This window comes from Culex quinquefasciatus, chromosome 2 (genome assembly GCF_015732765.1).
Source record: "Culex quinquefasciatus strain JHB chromosome 2, VPISU_Cqui_1.0_pri_paternal, whole genome shotgun sequence".
In the NCBI taxonomy this organism is placed as follows: Eukaryota; Metazoa; Arthropoda; class Insecta; order Diptera; family Culicidae; genus Culex; species Culex quinquefasciatus.
Window position 1 is genome coordinate 122,141,344 of NC_051862.1, and position 14,490 is coordinate 122,155,833.

Genomic DNA, 14,490 nt, shown 5'->3' on the forward strand with positions numbered 1-14,490 from the left:
TGCAGAAGGCAACCAGATTGAGAAGCGGACGAAGCACATCGAAACCCGATACTTCTACGTTCGCGACCTGAAAGAGAAGAAGATGATCGATCTGCAGTACTGCCCGACTGAGAAGATGTTGGCAGATATTCTTACGAAGCCGTTGCAGAACCTGCGGATCAAGATGCTGCGTGAAGAAATCGGTCTACTACCGGATCACGTCGAGGAGGAGTAATGGAAGACGACGAAGATCAGATCACAGTAGACTACGAATAGGGGAGTCGGAGGTGTAATGGAACGACAGTCCAAAATAAAATTCATTCTATTGCAAACACTCAACTGAAGTAGTTCGGTCTCTGGCTAATCTCCCAAAAAGATAGTTATGTTACACATGAATCGAGTCGAGGCTCGAGCTAAAATTCTCAGTGGGTAGACGGGCTTCGATCTGAAAATTCGCCAAAAATCAATTTTTCAACTAATGTTTGATATTTAAAACGTTTGTTAATCCACCATTAGGTGGGTGGTGCCTTCCTCACATTTACAAAGTAATAATGAAAATAAGTTTATGAAAAAATATACCTGATACAGACTTTTCCAGAAAACATGCAGACTCTCATTTGAAGCAATATGGCAACCAGGCGTTTCGCATCTGGCGCGACTCTCGCACGTAAACAAAAAGACCCGGCCTTTTAGGGTTATGCAAAAAATCACCCTTTTTTGTATCTACAAAAAAACTTTTCAATGGCATAACTTTAAAAGTACTTCACTAAACAGAATAAAATTTAAAAGGGTCTTAGGGGACCCCAAAACGAACAGAATAAGGCGGATTCGGCCAAATTCGGTTCAGTCAGTTCTGAGAAAATCGTGTGGAAAAAAATCGTGTCTACACACATCCTCACATACATTTGTTCAGAATTTGTTTCTGAGTCGATAGGTATACGTGAAGGTATATCTAGGAGGTGTATTTAAGAAGTTCATTTTTCAAGTGATTTTATAGCCTTGCCTCAGTGAGGTGAGGAAGGCAAAAGGCATTGGAAAGAATAACTCTTAAAAATTCCGTAAATTTTAGGGTTGGAAGTTAGGATTGTTTTATGTGACTTTGCCAATGTTTTCAAAAATGTAATTTTTTAGGGGTCAACTTTGGCTGTATTTTTTACTAACATTTCTTAAATTTTAAGTAAAAAGAAGTATGCAGTAATTGTTGTCCCAGACTAATTGTATCATTCTATAGCTGAAAATGTGAAAAACGTGCACAACCAATAACAAACATTAACTAAACATGATAAATGCAAATTAAAAAACTAAAAATAAAACAAAAGACGTAAAGTTTTTCGTAGAGCAAAAGTTGCTCAAAATTACCTCCTGAACACGGGAAAAATCGTATGGTTCGGTAAATATCTCCCCGGGAGAAGGTTAAAAAGTATTTTTCAAAAATGACGATTTTTGAGGCACTAAGGCGATTACTTTCAACATTACAGGCATGTGTGTCAGATCTTTGCGCAAATTTGGGCATGAATAACATTGAAGTTGTAGGCTTATTGATAAAAATATGACATGGGACATTCCAATTGATCGTGCAATTTTTCATTGGTGGAGGTAAATATAAATTTCCGTCTGTTTGTCTATGCTACTAGTAATAAAACCGAAACTTACTCAAACGCCTGCTTGACCAGGTCGGCCTGCGCGGCCACATCGCCACCGATCTTGGCCGACAGCGCCAGGAAGTTGGCCAGCGAGCCGAGCAGAATGTCCTCGTACGCGTTCACACTCATTGTCGACGTCCTTGGGGGAGGAGGTGGTTCGTTGCAGAAAACGGGCGGCGGTGGGGGAAAATCCGGTTCTAATACTGAATGGTGGTGCCGTTGATCGTTACTATTGCTAGGGCTATTATTTGTGTTATCTAGTACTACTTGCGCGAGGACCGTTGGCAGAACGTCGTCTTCTTCCTTGGCGGCGGTTGTCGGAGTGAGTTCGGGGAACAAGGTCGCCTCGAGACTGTCCAGCTGTTGGTGCAGGTACGATGCCGACGGGGGTGGCGTTGAGGGAAGAACCGTGGGCAGATCGTTGTCGTTGGCCGAACAGTTGGAGTCGAGCAGTTTGTCGTCCTCCTCGGTGCCGGTTCCGGTGGTGTTGTTCTCCTCGGTGTTGCTTCCGGACGTGCCTACAACCTGCTTGCCGGCGTTACAAACGTCTTTCAGGATGCGACGCGTTTCTTCGAGTTCCCGTGCCGACACGGTACGTTCCAGGCGGTCAACTATTCGCTCCAGACGGTCAATCAGGTGCTCGAGCTCACGGGATGACGAGGGTTTGAAGTCGGGATCACAATCTGGGGAGAAATCAAGAAATCAATTGTTAGAAAAAGCTTGAGAAAAACTTTCACGAAACGATAAAGTAATCAGAATAACATTTTTTGATCACGAAACACCGAGTGACGGGGAAATTTTTGGTGTAATGTGAACCACACAAGTCCTTGCATTAGCATTTTGTTCTGTGCTGACTCACAAAAACAGCAAACATTTAGATAACATTTCAAAAGGACGAGCGTGTGGGACGAAATGAGATTCTGCTCAGATTTCTACCACCATGAATCTGAGCTTAATTCGGTGGAAATGTAGTCATAACAGTGTAGGATGCTGAAATTTGTTTAACCTTTAAAGTTGCAGATCATTCAACCTTTAAACCTGGAAGATATCTAAGGATATGAGAAAGTGGTTCAAAAACAATGTCACGTTAATAACTGAAACATAATTACACCAACACATGAAACGTACCAAACCCCCCTAATCTTATACTAATGACCATATGAAAACACACACACAATCCCAGCCAAACTAATCCCTTTACTACCCTAATTATGGCCCACGTGCGGAGACCATCACCTTCAACAAAAGGATTGCGCACTCGTTCTACTTCGTCTTTTGGGGATGTTTACTCGGGTGACCATCGCCACCACCGCACTTGGAATGGTCATATAACTGGAAGTAGCTGTGTAAACAGATTACACACGAATAACCAGCACAAACATGGACGGACGGACGGAAAAGTGTCGTGTTTGCGTATCGAGTTTTGCTATCCCTTTTCACTTGCTTTTTTTATTACTGGAAAAACTAAACTGGTTTGCTGTTTGCAGGGCGATAAGGAAGTTGTGGAAAAATATATTAAAGCGGATAATAATTCGGATGGCACAGTTAAAAAGGAAAGCTTTAAGCATACGACGACACAACCTCAAAACTAGTGAATTATTCTTGTTGATTTTGATAAAAAAAAAATGTGTTTATATCTGCAAAGTCTGCCAAAACACTCAAATTAATTGGCAGAAACATAGTTTTGATAACCACATTTATCAAACAGTGAGCTAACAAGTGATGTAAATTCGATGAAGCAGGCGGTGAGATTTTGTCATGTGAAGATTCTGAGCATTACCCGCTCCTCTAGATTTTTAAGTACACGCAGAAAAATAAAGCATAAGCAGAAGAGGTTCAGGGATCAAATCCCGGTCGGTACCTTTGAAATTTGGAATCAGGAATTGGAACTTTGAATATAAACAAAAACGAAACAGAATCAGGTGAGATTCGAACTCACAACTTTGGATTGGTGGTCAGGGACGCTAAGCAGTCAGCCATCAGAAGGTTTACACTCTAGCAGTGAATTGATCCGTAGTGTTGAAACATGTTATCTTCTCATATTAAATACGCGCTGATCCCTGATTTGCCTGACGGGATTGGAAGTCTAAATATAGATCGAGTTTCCTTCAGATGCTTGCTTCTATGTTCAGGCGGGGCCGAACAATGCCCAGCGACCTCGGAATTGGTCCGCAAGGGAGCTCTGTCATTCTGAAACGGGTCGTTGGAAGCAGCGCGAGGGCTATCACCACCTAATACCCGGGACTGAGATAAGATGTATCAGCAATTCGGCATATACAAAGTCTGGTACAAATTATACTTTCCCATAATTTCGCTACCGGTTGGCAGATATTGGATTGGACCACACACACACACGCAGAAAAATAAAGCATATTTGAATCAACAAAACGTTTCGTTAATTTGAAAATCATGATTTTTGTTGAATCAACGCTAAACGTCAAAGTAGCTTTTTCAAAACAACAAAAGACTTTTGTGGAATTGAGAAAAGCAAGGTTTGTTTCAACGCAGTTTTTTGTTGTTGATTATATTGTACGATCAGTTCCTAGCTGGACTCGGTCGTTGAAAATGACCGTCGGCTCAACGACCGACGTAATAGGCGGCGGGCCAGATGCGGGCATAAAAATGTCAAAATCTCTCCCCCCTCACTTCGTCTCACCATCCAGCTGCAGCTTTGTTGACAAACAAACGGAGCACGCGGTCGCATGATGGCGGCATCGAGCCAGAATTAGAGGTGGTTATGTGATTAAAAATGAAAGTTTTTCAAGAAAAATAATATTTTTCCGATCGATTAAAAAAAATGCGAGCCTGTTCAAACAATTATTCCTGATGTCGGAGAATTGATAAAAAATCAAAATTATAATCCATAATTTTTCTATAAATTGAACTTTTTCACTCCAACTGGGAACCCCTAGGTCTATCCAAGACCGTTTCCAATGACCGTGAGAAGATGCCAGAAAATCCAGCTACGAGCTAAATCCACAATATTCAACAAATTTTTTGTTGATTCAAACCTCGTACAGGCTGATTCTACAAAACATTTTTCTGCGTGTAGAATTTGAAAAAAATAATAATTATTATACTCCATTCGCAAGGACTATTTAAAATCTGGTTTGAAATGCAAACAAAGGTTTAAAATGTAAACAAGGTTTTGACCCATATTCTATCGCGGCCGATCATAAATTAAAGTGGGCGAATAAAACTCTAAACTGCTTTTTTTGAATGCTTGTTCACAGAACGCAAAATATTTAATAATTTTTAGCCGTAAAAAAGACATTGCGGCCAAAAAGCAGTTATTTAAATCAAATTCAATATTATTTTAAAATTGTATTTGCCAATTATGTGAGCACCTATGTCCAAAACCAAGATTGTTTATTTTTTGCTCTTTGATCTGAAAGCTCTATCATGGATTTGGACATGGTGAGGGATAAGACACAGCAACCTCTTGGCGAGTGGTGGAGAGGTTAGGACGATATCTGTCAGAAATGATAAATATTATGATCAGATTACAGTCATCCCTCATATTCAGAACAGTTTATAGATCGACTAATGTTAAAAAAAAACATAGAAAATCGATAAATTGAACATAATTATTCGCTTTTACTTTCATTTTCAAGCTATTCTTGTGATAATAATGTTTAATGTAAAAATTCTGAAAAAAAACATTGACCCATGAAATCCACAAATTCGAAACACTTTTTTCTTACGGATTTAAACGTTGGGTTCTACCCAGAAGTGCATATTTTCAACAAAATAATGACTGCAACCAGCAAATTCCAAGGTCAACAATGGTTTTAAAAAAAGTTAGATTTTTATGTGAAATTTTCAGGTCGAATGAGATGTTTCTAATTTTTCGTAAGGTACAACAACATCCCACAATAGGTTTGCATGTTATCCTTTCCTGAAAAAGCAGAGGTTTTACCAGTTGTGTATACAGCAATTCCCCACGAAAACAGCATGATTCGAAAATAAAGTTCTTCGTTCTTTGGCCGAAATAATTAGACCCGTATTTTTTTGTTTGGCCATCAGGGTGACATACGCCGTGTTAGGATGGTCCAAAAAAATGTAATTTTCGTCATTTATCGCAAAAACCACATTTTTCAAAAAATCACAACTCCGCGCCATTTTATCCGATTTTAGCTGTCCTAGACGCAAAAGGTGATTAGTTTGGCTATTTGAGTAAAAAGTTTCAAAAATCTAGCTTAACATTTGAAAAGGTCGTATGAAAAATTAAAATGCTGATTTGAAGGTCTTGGGACCAAAGAGCCATGCCTGAAATCGGATCCTTGGAAAATTTCACATAACATACCAAAAAATGGTGAAGTTATGTTTTTTATACGATTTTTTGAAAATAAAAACTGAGTTTTTCGACGCGCCACGCGCAAAAATGGGAAAATGACGAAAACGGGAAAAAATCGACTTATTTCACTAAAGCTGCGATAACTTGTACTTTTCTGCGATGACCTATACATGTTAGGGTACCAACATTTTCGTAATTGAAATACGCAACTTTTGGTACCCTAACATTTAAAGGTCATCGCTGAAATGTTCAAGTTATCGCATTTTTATTAAAAAAAGTAGATTTTTTCCGTATTATTCAATTTTCCAGTTTTGCGCGTGGCGCGTCAAAAAACCCGTTTTTATTTTCAAAAAAACGTTTTTATTTTCAAAAAATCGTATCTCAGATTATCGAAAACATATCTTCACCATTTTTTGGCCGTTGCAAATATTTTTCAAAGCTTATGTCGCCCCCCCCCCCTCCCCCCCTTCAAACTTGGCCTGTATCATATTTAGCATGTTTGAACTCCTTTGAAAACATTTTAAATTTTCATGAAATACAAATGCACAGTCCCACAAAAAGTTTTTTTTCCGCGAAAAAAAATTCCGTCAATACCTCGATATTTTCAAAACTAATGATTGGAAAGCAACTGTACGCCTGCAAAATGAATTTTAAAACACTTTTTTTCATCCAAATGTTGAAACCTAGGCTTGTAATTTCAATTTTTATATTTTTTTATTTTTTTGACCCCCCCTCGACTTGACATAAACTTTAAAAAATATTTGCAACGGCCTAAGTTAATGACGACTTATAATCGGCTTTCTAGTCAGAAATTTACCAATACATTCAAAGTATGTTTACATTACAGCTGGACGATTGTTTGCATCAGGTTTCCTATCTCTTTCTAGCAAAAGTGTTTTGTCAGGCGACTTCTAGCTGGGTTTTTCGACTGACCACCCGATATGACAGCTAACATACTTCGCAGGGCTGTGACAGCTCGAGCTCGATCATTGTTATTGTTTGCATCAGGACACTGTGACGAGAAGTTCGTCATTTTTGGGTTAAATTATATTTTTTTTTACTGCGCCTAGAAAGCCTTATTACCTTTTTACAACAACCTCCAACACCCTTAATCCCTTGTGTCAAAAGTTATTGAATTTCGTGGACTATAAACCTACGGTTCTAACTATTTGGCCAATCTAAGTTTTTCTCAAAGTTTGACGATTTTCCTAAAAAAAAAAAATTCAATGCCATTTTCATTTGCACTGTATGCCAACAAGACGGCACTATTTGGGCTCAATTCTGACGTATTCGGAATCCTCGGGAAATTCTAGGTAAATTTGAAGTGTTGAAAAAAATTGTTATGGCTCAAAAAAAAAAAAAATCATCGCTAATAGCTATTTAGGATCAAGCTGATTTTTTGCGTCAGACGGATGAAATTTGTGGTTGCTTTTTGTTAGGGGTTTGACCTTATTATTTTTATTACTTTGCAAAAATATTCCAAACGTTTTTTTTTTGCTAATTTGAATTAGTCTAAATTCTGTATGTAATTAAATTACCATAAACTAAATTTGTTGATATGTAACCCAGAAAAAAATGCTCTCCACCCGCACGAGAAAGAGAGATAGTACCAGTTGGTGGTCAGTTTTCTTCACAAACACATCCTACTGATCCACTCTTTTTCATTCTTTATGTCCCTTGAAAATACTCACGCCTTCTGCACCTACACACACGGCTTTCGTTTGAGTTGTTGGAAATAACTTTTTCGCGATAAATATTTTTTATGTGTATTTTGTCTCCCTTATTTTTCGGCTTTCAAACCCGACTAGACCCAACCCAACCCAACTCAACTCAGTCCATCATCGTCGTCTTCGTCCACGTGAAAAAAAAAACAGTGAGCGAGGGAGTTCTAAATTATGACGAAACAAAAAAATAACGAAAAATGACACACTGAACTAACTAATACATCATCAGCTGGAACCGTCCAAAAAAAACTGACTGATGTTACACACTTAATCCGCTTATCACGCACCCCTCGCACACGTCCCCCCTCCCCCTTCGGGAATTACCTGGATTGGCACAGTTCTTCACATCGTTTATGACTAACGTACGCCCGAAGCAGACACTCAGCGAATGACCCATCCGCGAATTTCGGTCACCCCCACCACACGGCCGAAAGAGCGAGCAAAAAAAAACCTTTACACCACTGACACACTCATGAGGAGGGAAATTTTGAATTTCTTCCGCGAAAAATTTGAGAAACAATTTCCCACACTCGTTTTTTGGAACCCAAATCCGCACGAGCAGTTCCGTTCCGACCACCGCGGCTCTAAAATTTATGAAATTGACCTGAAGAATGCACTCTGAATCGCGCGATAGAACCCGATTCTCGGTGTATTTGTCGGACGTCGGACGTGTGGTGCGACACACACTATTCTTGGGATGAGCTGCTGCTATACTCTGAAGTTAGTTAGTGTGTAATACAAGCGACTACGATGATGATGATGATGTGTTGTGATGGGATGGCATGGGATGTGTTTAGTGCCGTACTATGTGTAATACGGTATACTAAGACGTAGAGAGCTCGGGCAAGAGTAAACCACGCGTTGCGACTAGACGACGGTGACGGGCGACGACGCAGAAAACGTGTCTAAAGTAAACTCCTGACCCGATTGCGAAGCGGGAGTGAATCATCTCCAGGATTGGATCTTTTGAACTCATCCATTAGAGAGCGAAACAATAAATAGAGCATCTGCAAATTGATAAAAAAAAGCCGCTCCGACATTCAATGTGACCTCGGGTCCTGCTATGTTTACAGTTGGGCTATTTTAAGATCATATGAAAATGCATAACAAGCAATGAGTGCAAAAAAAATCAAATGGTCACATCGCGTTTGGAACCGCGATGCTTTGGGTAAGAGTTTAACTCTTTACCACTGCGTTATAGTCAAGGCACAAAACCCGAAAATAGCGATGCAAGAAGCAAATCGTGTAACAGGCCAGTTTTTTATGGATCTAGACAAAATCGACCCTGCTGAATCCGAATCTGCCTGTTGATTTTCCCGATTCTCAAAGGGAACCGAGATATTCAAGATGGCGTCCAATATGGCGGCTGAATGGAAAAATCACAATAAAAGGATTTTTAAGTTCAATCAACTACTCAAATTTAACTAATTTGGGGTCGCTGAACTCGAATATGATCCCTAGAATACTTCAAAGTACTCAGGGAATGTGCAATCCAAGATGGCGGCCAATATGGCGAAGATAGAATATTGGAAATGTTTATACAGAAATGTAACAGGCAATCAACAGGTCAAATATAGCTAATTTGGGGTCGCTGAACTCGAATATGACCCCTAGAATACTCCAAAGTACTCAGGGAATGTGCAATCCAAGATGGCGGCCAAAATGGCGAAGTTAGAGTATTGGAAATGTTTATACAGAAATGTAACAGGCTATCAACAGGTCAAACTTAACTAATTTGGGGTCGCTGAACTCAAATATGATCCCAAAAATACTCCAAAGTACTCAGGGAATGTGCAATCCAAGATGGCGGCCAATATGGCGAAGTTAGAGTATTGGAAATGTTTATACAGAAATGTAACAGGCAATCAACAGGTCAAATTTAACTCATTTGGGGTCGCTGAACACAAATATGATCCCAAAAATACTCCAAAGTATTTAGGGAATGTGAAATTCAAGATGGCGGCCAATATGGCGAAGTTAGAGTATTGGAAATGTTTATACAGAAATGTAACAGGCAATCAACAGGTCAAATTTAACTAATTTGGGGTCGCTGAACTCGAATATGACCCCTAGAATACTCCAAAGTATTCAGGGAATGTGCAATCCAAGATGGCGGCCAATATGGCGAAGTTAGAGTATTGGAAATGTTTATACAGAAATGTAACAGGCAATCAACAGGTCAAATTTAACTAATTTGGGGTCGCTGAACTCGAATATGACCCCTAGAATTCTCCAAAGTACTCAGGGAATGTGCAATCCAAGATGGCGGCCAATATGGCGAAGTTAGAATATTGGAAATGTTTATACAGAAATGTAACAGGCAATCAACAGGTCAAATTTAACTAATTTGGGGTCGCTGAACTCGAATATGACCCCTCGAATACTCCAAAGTATTCAGGGAATGTGCAATCCAAGATGGCGGCCAATATGGCGAAGTTAGAATATTGGAAATGTTTATACAGAAATGTAACAGGCAATCAACAGGTCAAATTTAACTAATTTGGGGTCGCTGAACATAAATATGATCTCTAGAATACTCCGAAGTACTCAGGGAATGTGCAATCCAAGATGGCGGCCAATATGGCGAAGTTAGAATATTGGAAATGTTTATACAGAAATGTAACAGGCAATCAACAGGTCAAATTTAACTAATTTGGGGTCGCTGAACATAAATATGATCTCTAGAATACTCCGAAGTACTCAGGGAATGTGCAATCCAAGATGGCGGCCAATATGGCGAAGTTAGAATATTGGAAATGTTTATACAGAAATGTAACAGGCAATCAACAGGTCAAATTTAACTAATTTGGGGTCACTGAACTCGAATATGACCCCTAGAATACTCCAAAGTATTCAGGGAATGTGCAATCCAAGATGGCGGCCAATATGGCGAAGTTAGAATATTGGAAATGTTTATACAGAAATGTAACAGGCAATCAACAGGTCAAATTTAACTAATTTGGGGTCGCTGAACATAAATATGATCCCTAGAATACTCCGAAGTACTCAGGGAATGTGCAATCCAAGATGGCGGCCAATATGGCGAAGTTAGAATATTGGAAATGTTTATACAGAAATGTAACAGGCAATCAACAGGTCAAATTTAACTAATTTGGGGTCGCTGAACATAAATATGATCCCTAGAATACTCCGAAGTACTCAGGGAATGTGCAATCCAAAATGGCGGCCAATATGGCGAAGTTAGAATATTGGAAATGTTTATACAGAAATGTAACAGGCAATCAACAGGTCAAATTTAACTAATTTGGAGTCGCTGAACTCTAATATGACCCCTAGAATACTCCAAAGTACTCAGGGAATGTGCAATCCAAGATGGCGGCCAATATGGCGAAGTTAGAATATTGGAAATGTTTATACAGAAATGTTAACTAATTTGGGGTCGCTGAACTCAAATATGACCCCTACAATACTCCAAAGTATTCAGGGAATGTGCAATCCAAGATGGCTGCCAATATGGCGAAGTTAGAATATTGGAAATGTTTATACAGAAGTGTAACAGGCAATCAACAGGTCAAATTTAATTAATTTGGGGTCGCTGAACTCGAATATGACTCCTAAAATACTCCAGGGAATGTGCAATTCAAGATGGCGGCCAATATGGCGAAGTTATAATATTGGAAATGTTTATACAGAAATGTAACAGGCAATCAACAGGTCAAATTTAACTAATTTGGGGTCGCTGAACTCAAATATGATCCTAAAAATACTCCAAAGTACTCAGGGAATGTGCAATCCAAGATGGCGGCCAATATGGCGAAGTTAGAATATTAGAAATGTTTATACAGAAATGTAACAGGCAATCAACAGGTCAAATTTAATTAATTTGGGGTCGTTGAACTCGAATATGACCCCTAGAATACTCCAAAGCACTCAGGGAAACATTTCCAATATTCTAACTAAGCCATATTGGCCGCCATCTTGGATTGCACATTCCCTGAGTACTTTGGAGTATTCTAGGGGTCATATTTGAGTTCAGCGACCCCAAATTGGGGGTGGGTCTCGTGGCGCAGGGGTAGCGGCTTCGGCTGCCGATCCCGATGATGCTATGAGACGCGGGTTCGATTCCCGCCTTATCCACTGAGCTTCTATCGGATGGTGAAGTAAAACGTCGGTCCCGGTTTCTCCTGTCTCGTCAGAGGCGCTGGAGCAGAAATCCCACGTTAGAGGAAGGCCATGCCCCGGGGGGCGTAGTGCCAATAGTTTCGTTTCGACCCCAAATTAGTTAAATTTGACCTGTTGATAGCCTGTTACATTTCTGTATAAACATTTCTAATATTCTAATTTCGCCATATTGGCCGCCATCTTGGATTGCACATTCCCTAAGTACTTTGGAGTATTCTAGGGGTAATATTGGAGTTTAGCGACCCCAAATTAGTTAAATTTGACCTGTTGATAGCCTGTTACATTTCTGTATAAACATTTCCAATACTCTAACTTCGCCATATTGGCCGCCATCTTGGATTGCACATTCCCTGAGTACTTTGGAGTATTCTAGGGGTCATATTCGAGTTCAGCGACCCCAAATTAGTTAAATTTGACCTGTTGATTGCCTGTTACATTTCTGTATAAACATTTCCAATATTCTAACTTCGCCATATTGGCCGCCATCTTGGATTGCAGATTCCCTGAGTACTTTGGAGTATTTTTGGGATCATATTTGTGTTCAGCGACCCCAAATGAGTTAAATTTGACCTGTTGATTGCCTGTTACATTTCTGTATAAACATTTCCAATACTCTAACTTCGCCATATTGGCCGCCATCTTGGATTGCACATTCCCTGAGTACTTTGGAGTATTTTTGGGATCATATTTGAGTTCAGCGACCCCAAATTAGTTAAGTTTGACCTGTTGATAGCCTGTTACATTTCTGTATAAACATTTCCAATACTCTAACTTCGCCATTTTGGCCGCCATCTTGGATTGCACATTCCCTGAGTACTTTGGAGTATTCTAGGGGTCATATTCGAGTTCAGCGACCCCAAATTAGCTATATTTGACCTGTTGATTGCCTGTTACATTTCTGTATAAACATTTCCAATATTCTAACTTCGCCATATTGGCCGCCATCTTGGATTGCACATTCCCTGAGTACTTTGAAGTATTCTAGGGGTCATATTCGAGTTTAGCGACCCTAATTTAGTTAAATTTGAGTAGTTGATTGAACTTAAAAATCCTTTTATTGTGATTTTTCCATTCAGCCGCCATATTGGACGCCATTTTGAATATCTCGGTTCCCTTTGAGAATCGGGAAAATCAACAGGCAGATTCGGATTCAGGAGGGTCGATTTTGTCTAGATCCATAAAAAAATGGCCTGTTACACGATTTGCTTCTAGACACGAAAAATGAGCACCTTTTTTGATTTCGTGCCTTGACTATTACGAGAATATGTTGGAAGCGGAACGGCATAACGCGATCTAGTCTTTTAAGAGCAGTTAAGAAAGTTTTTATTTTAAATAAAATTGATTGGCAATATTGCGTATTATCAAATTTTTAGCATTTCAAAAATACGGTATTTTATAAAATGTAAGTATGGCTGTTGCAAATATTTTTCAAAATTTATGTCAGAATTAGCCCAACAAATCAAAGGGGACGTTCTTTTTTTACGTAACGCAGCTACGCTACATTTTTTTTAATGTATGGAAATTTTGTCAGAAATCCTTTTTTGCGTCAGGTTATAAAAGAACGCTTCCATAGGACAAAATAATATGATTGAATAAAATCAAACATAAATGTCTTATAAAAATTTTACTGCAAACAAATTTAGCAGCATTTTTCTGCTTTTAGAATAGCAAAAAAAAATACGTTTAGTAATTTATTAAACATGTTTCAAATCTGGATACACCCAAAGGAAATATATAGCTTAAAATCTGCAACAGTGGATTTGCTACAGAAAATGTTACATTTTATAACAGTTTTTGCAGCAAGCTCATAGCTCAATTTTGCCCGCGTGTAAACATGTTAGCGATGTGCAGTTCTCACCAACACATATAATGCTGGCGCGTCCTCAAGCAACACTCTAGAGAGAACAATATATTCGCGCTCTGTCCCTCACAATTCATCAAGCGTCCATGGCGTGGTGGTAGCGTATCGGATCAGTAACCTAGAAGTTGATGGTTCAATCCTCGTTCTGTTAAGATTTTTTTTCTGCAATACAAACAATCTGTCGTCGGTAATGACGATAATTGTCGGTAACGGGCAAAAATGCCATACCCCTGCATCGCAAAAAATGCATGAGGACAGATTTCATGTAGATTCTGATATACTTTCATGCCGCCATGTATCACAATCATGCGACCGCCGGATGGGTGTAAGGTTTTTGATAAGGTCCTATGAACAAACGTTAACATTGCACCGCTTTCTTCGATGGACATTGACATAAGGGAGCGTTCTTTTATTACGCGTAACGCAGTTGGGGGGAGGGGGGTCGGATGCCGTGTTACGCTCCATACATTTTTTTTAAATTTGTATGAAAATTTTTTTATGAGAGGGGGGGGGGAGGGTCAAAAACTCCAAAATTTTGCGTTACGTAATAAAAGAACGCTCCCTTAAGGTGTGAAAGGGAAACACTCAATGTTTCCCTCCTCCACGCTCTTTTGAATGGCTCTTTCGATCTTTTTCAAAATTTTGATGAAAAGGTTTTTTTAAGAATCGTGTGATTTTATAAGTTATTTCACGTTGGACTTTAATAAATTATTTGATTAAAAAATCTAACTGAAAACGAGAAGATGCCATTGAAACCATAGGTCTTTCATTCGAGTTATAGAATGGCATCCAAACTTAAATCTAGGATGCCGGAAAAATTAATTATTAATCTTAAAATTGTAT

At 39.2% G+C, this 14,490-nt stretch overlaps 1 protein-coding gene across 6 annotated transcripts in view; it reads right to left on the reverse strand.

The window, feature by feature from the left end:
• The window catches only part of LOC6034152 (adenylyl cyclase-associated protein 1), a 66,505-nt gene that overhangs the window by 5,325 nt on the left and 46,690 nt on the right, over nucleotides 1–14,490 (reverse strand). For 3 of the 6 annotated variants that reach the window (XM_038258347.1, XM_038258348.1, XM_038258349.1), the window contains exon 5: nucleotides 1,633–2,305. In XM_038258347.1, coding sequence (XP_038114275.1) covers nucleotides 1,633–2,305 — 673 coding nt within the window. Of the gene's footprint in view, nucleotides 1–1,632; nucleotides 2,306–7,967; nucleotides 8,257–14,490 lie in introns of those variants that run through there. The other 3 variants (XM_038258350.1, XM_038258351.1, XM_038258352.1) reach the window with 3 other exon arrangements.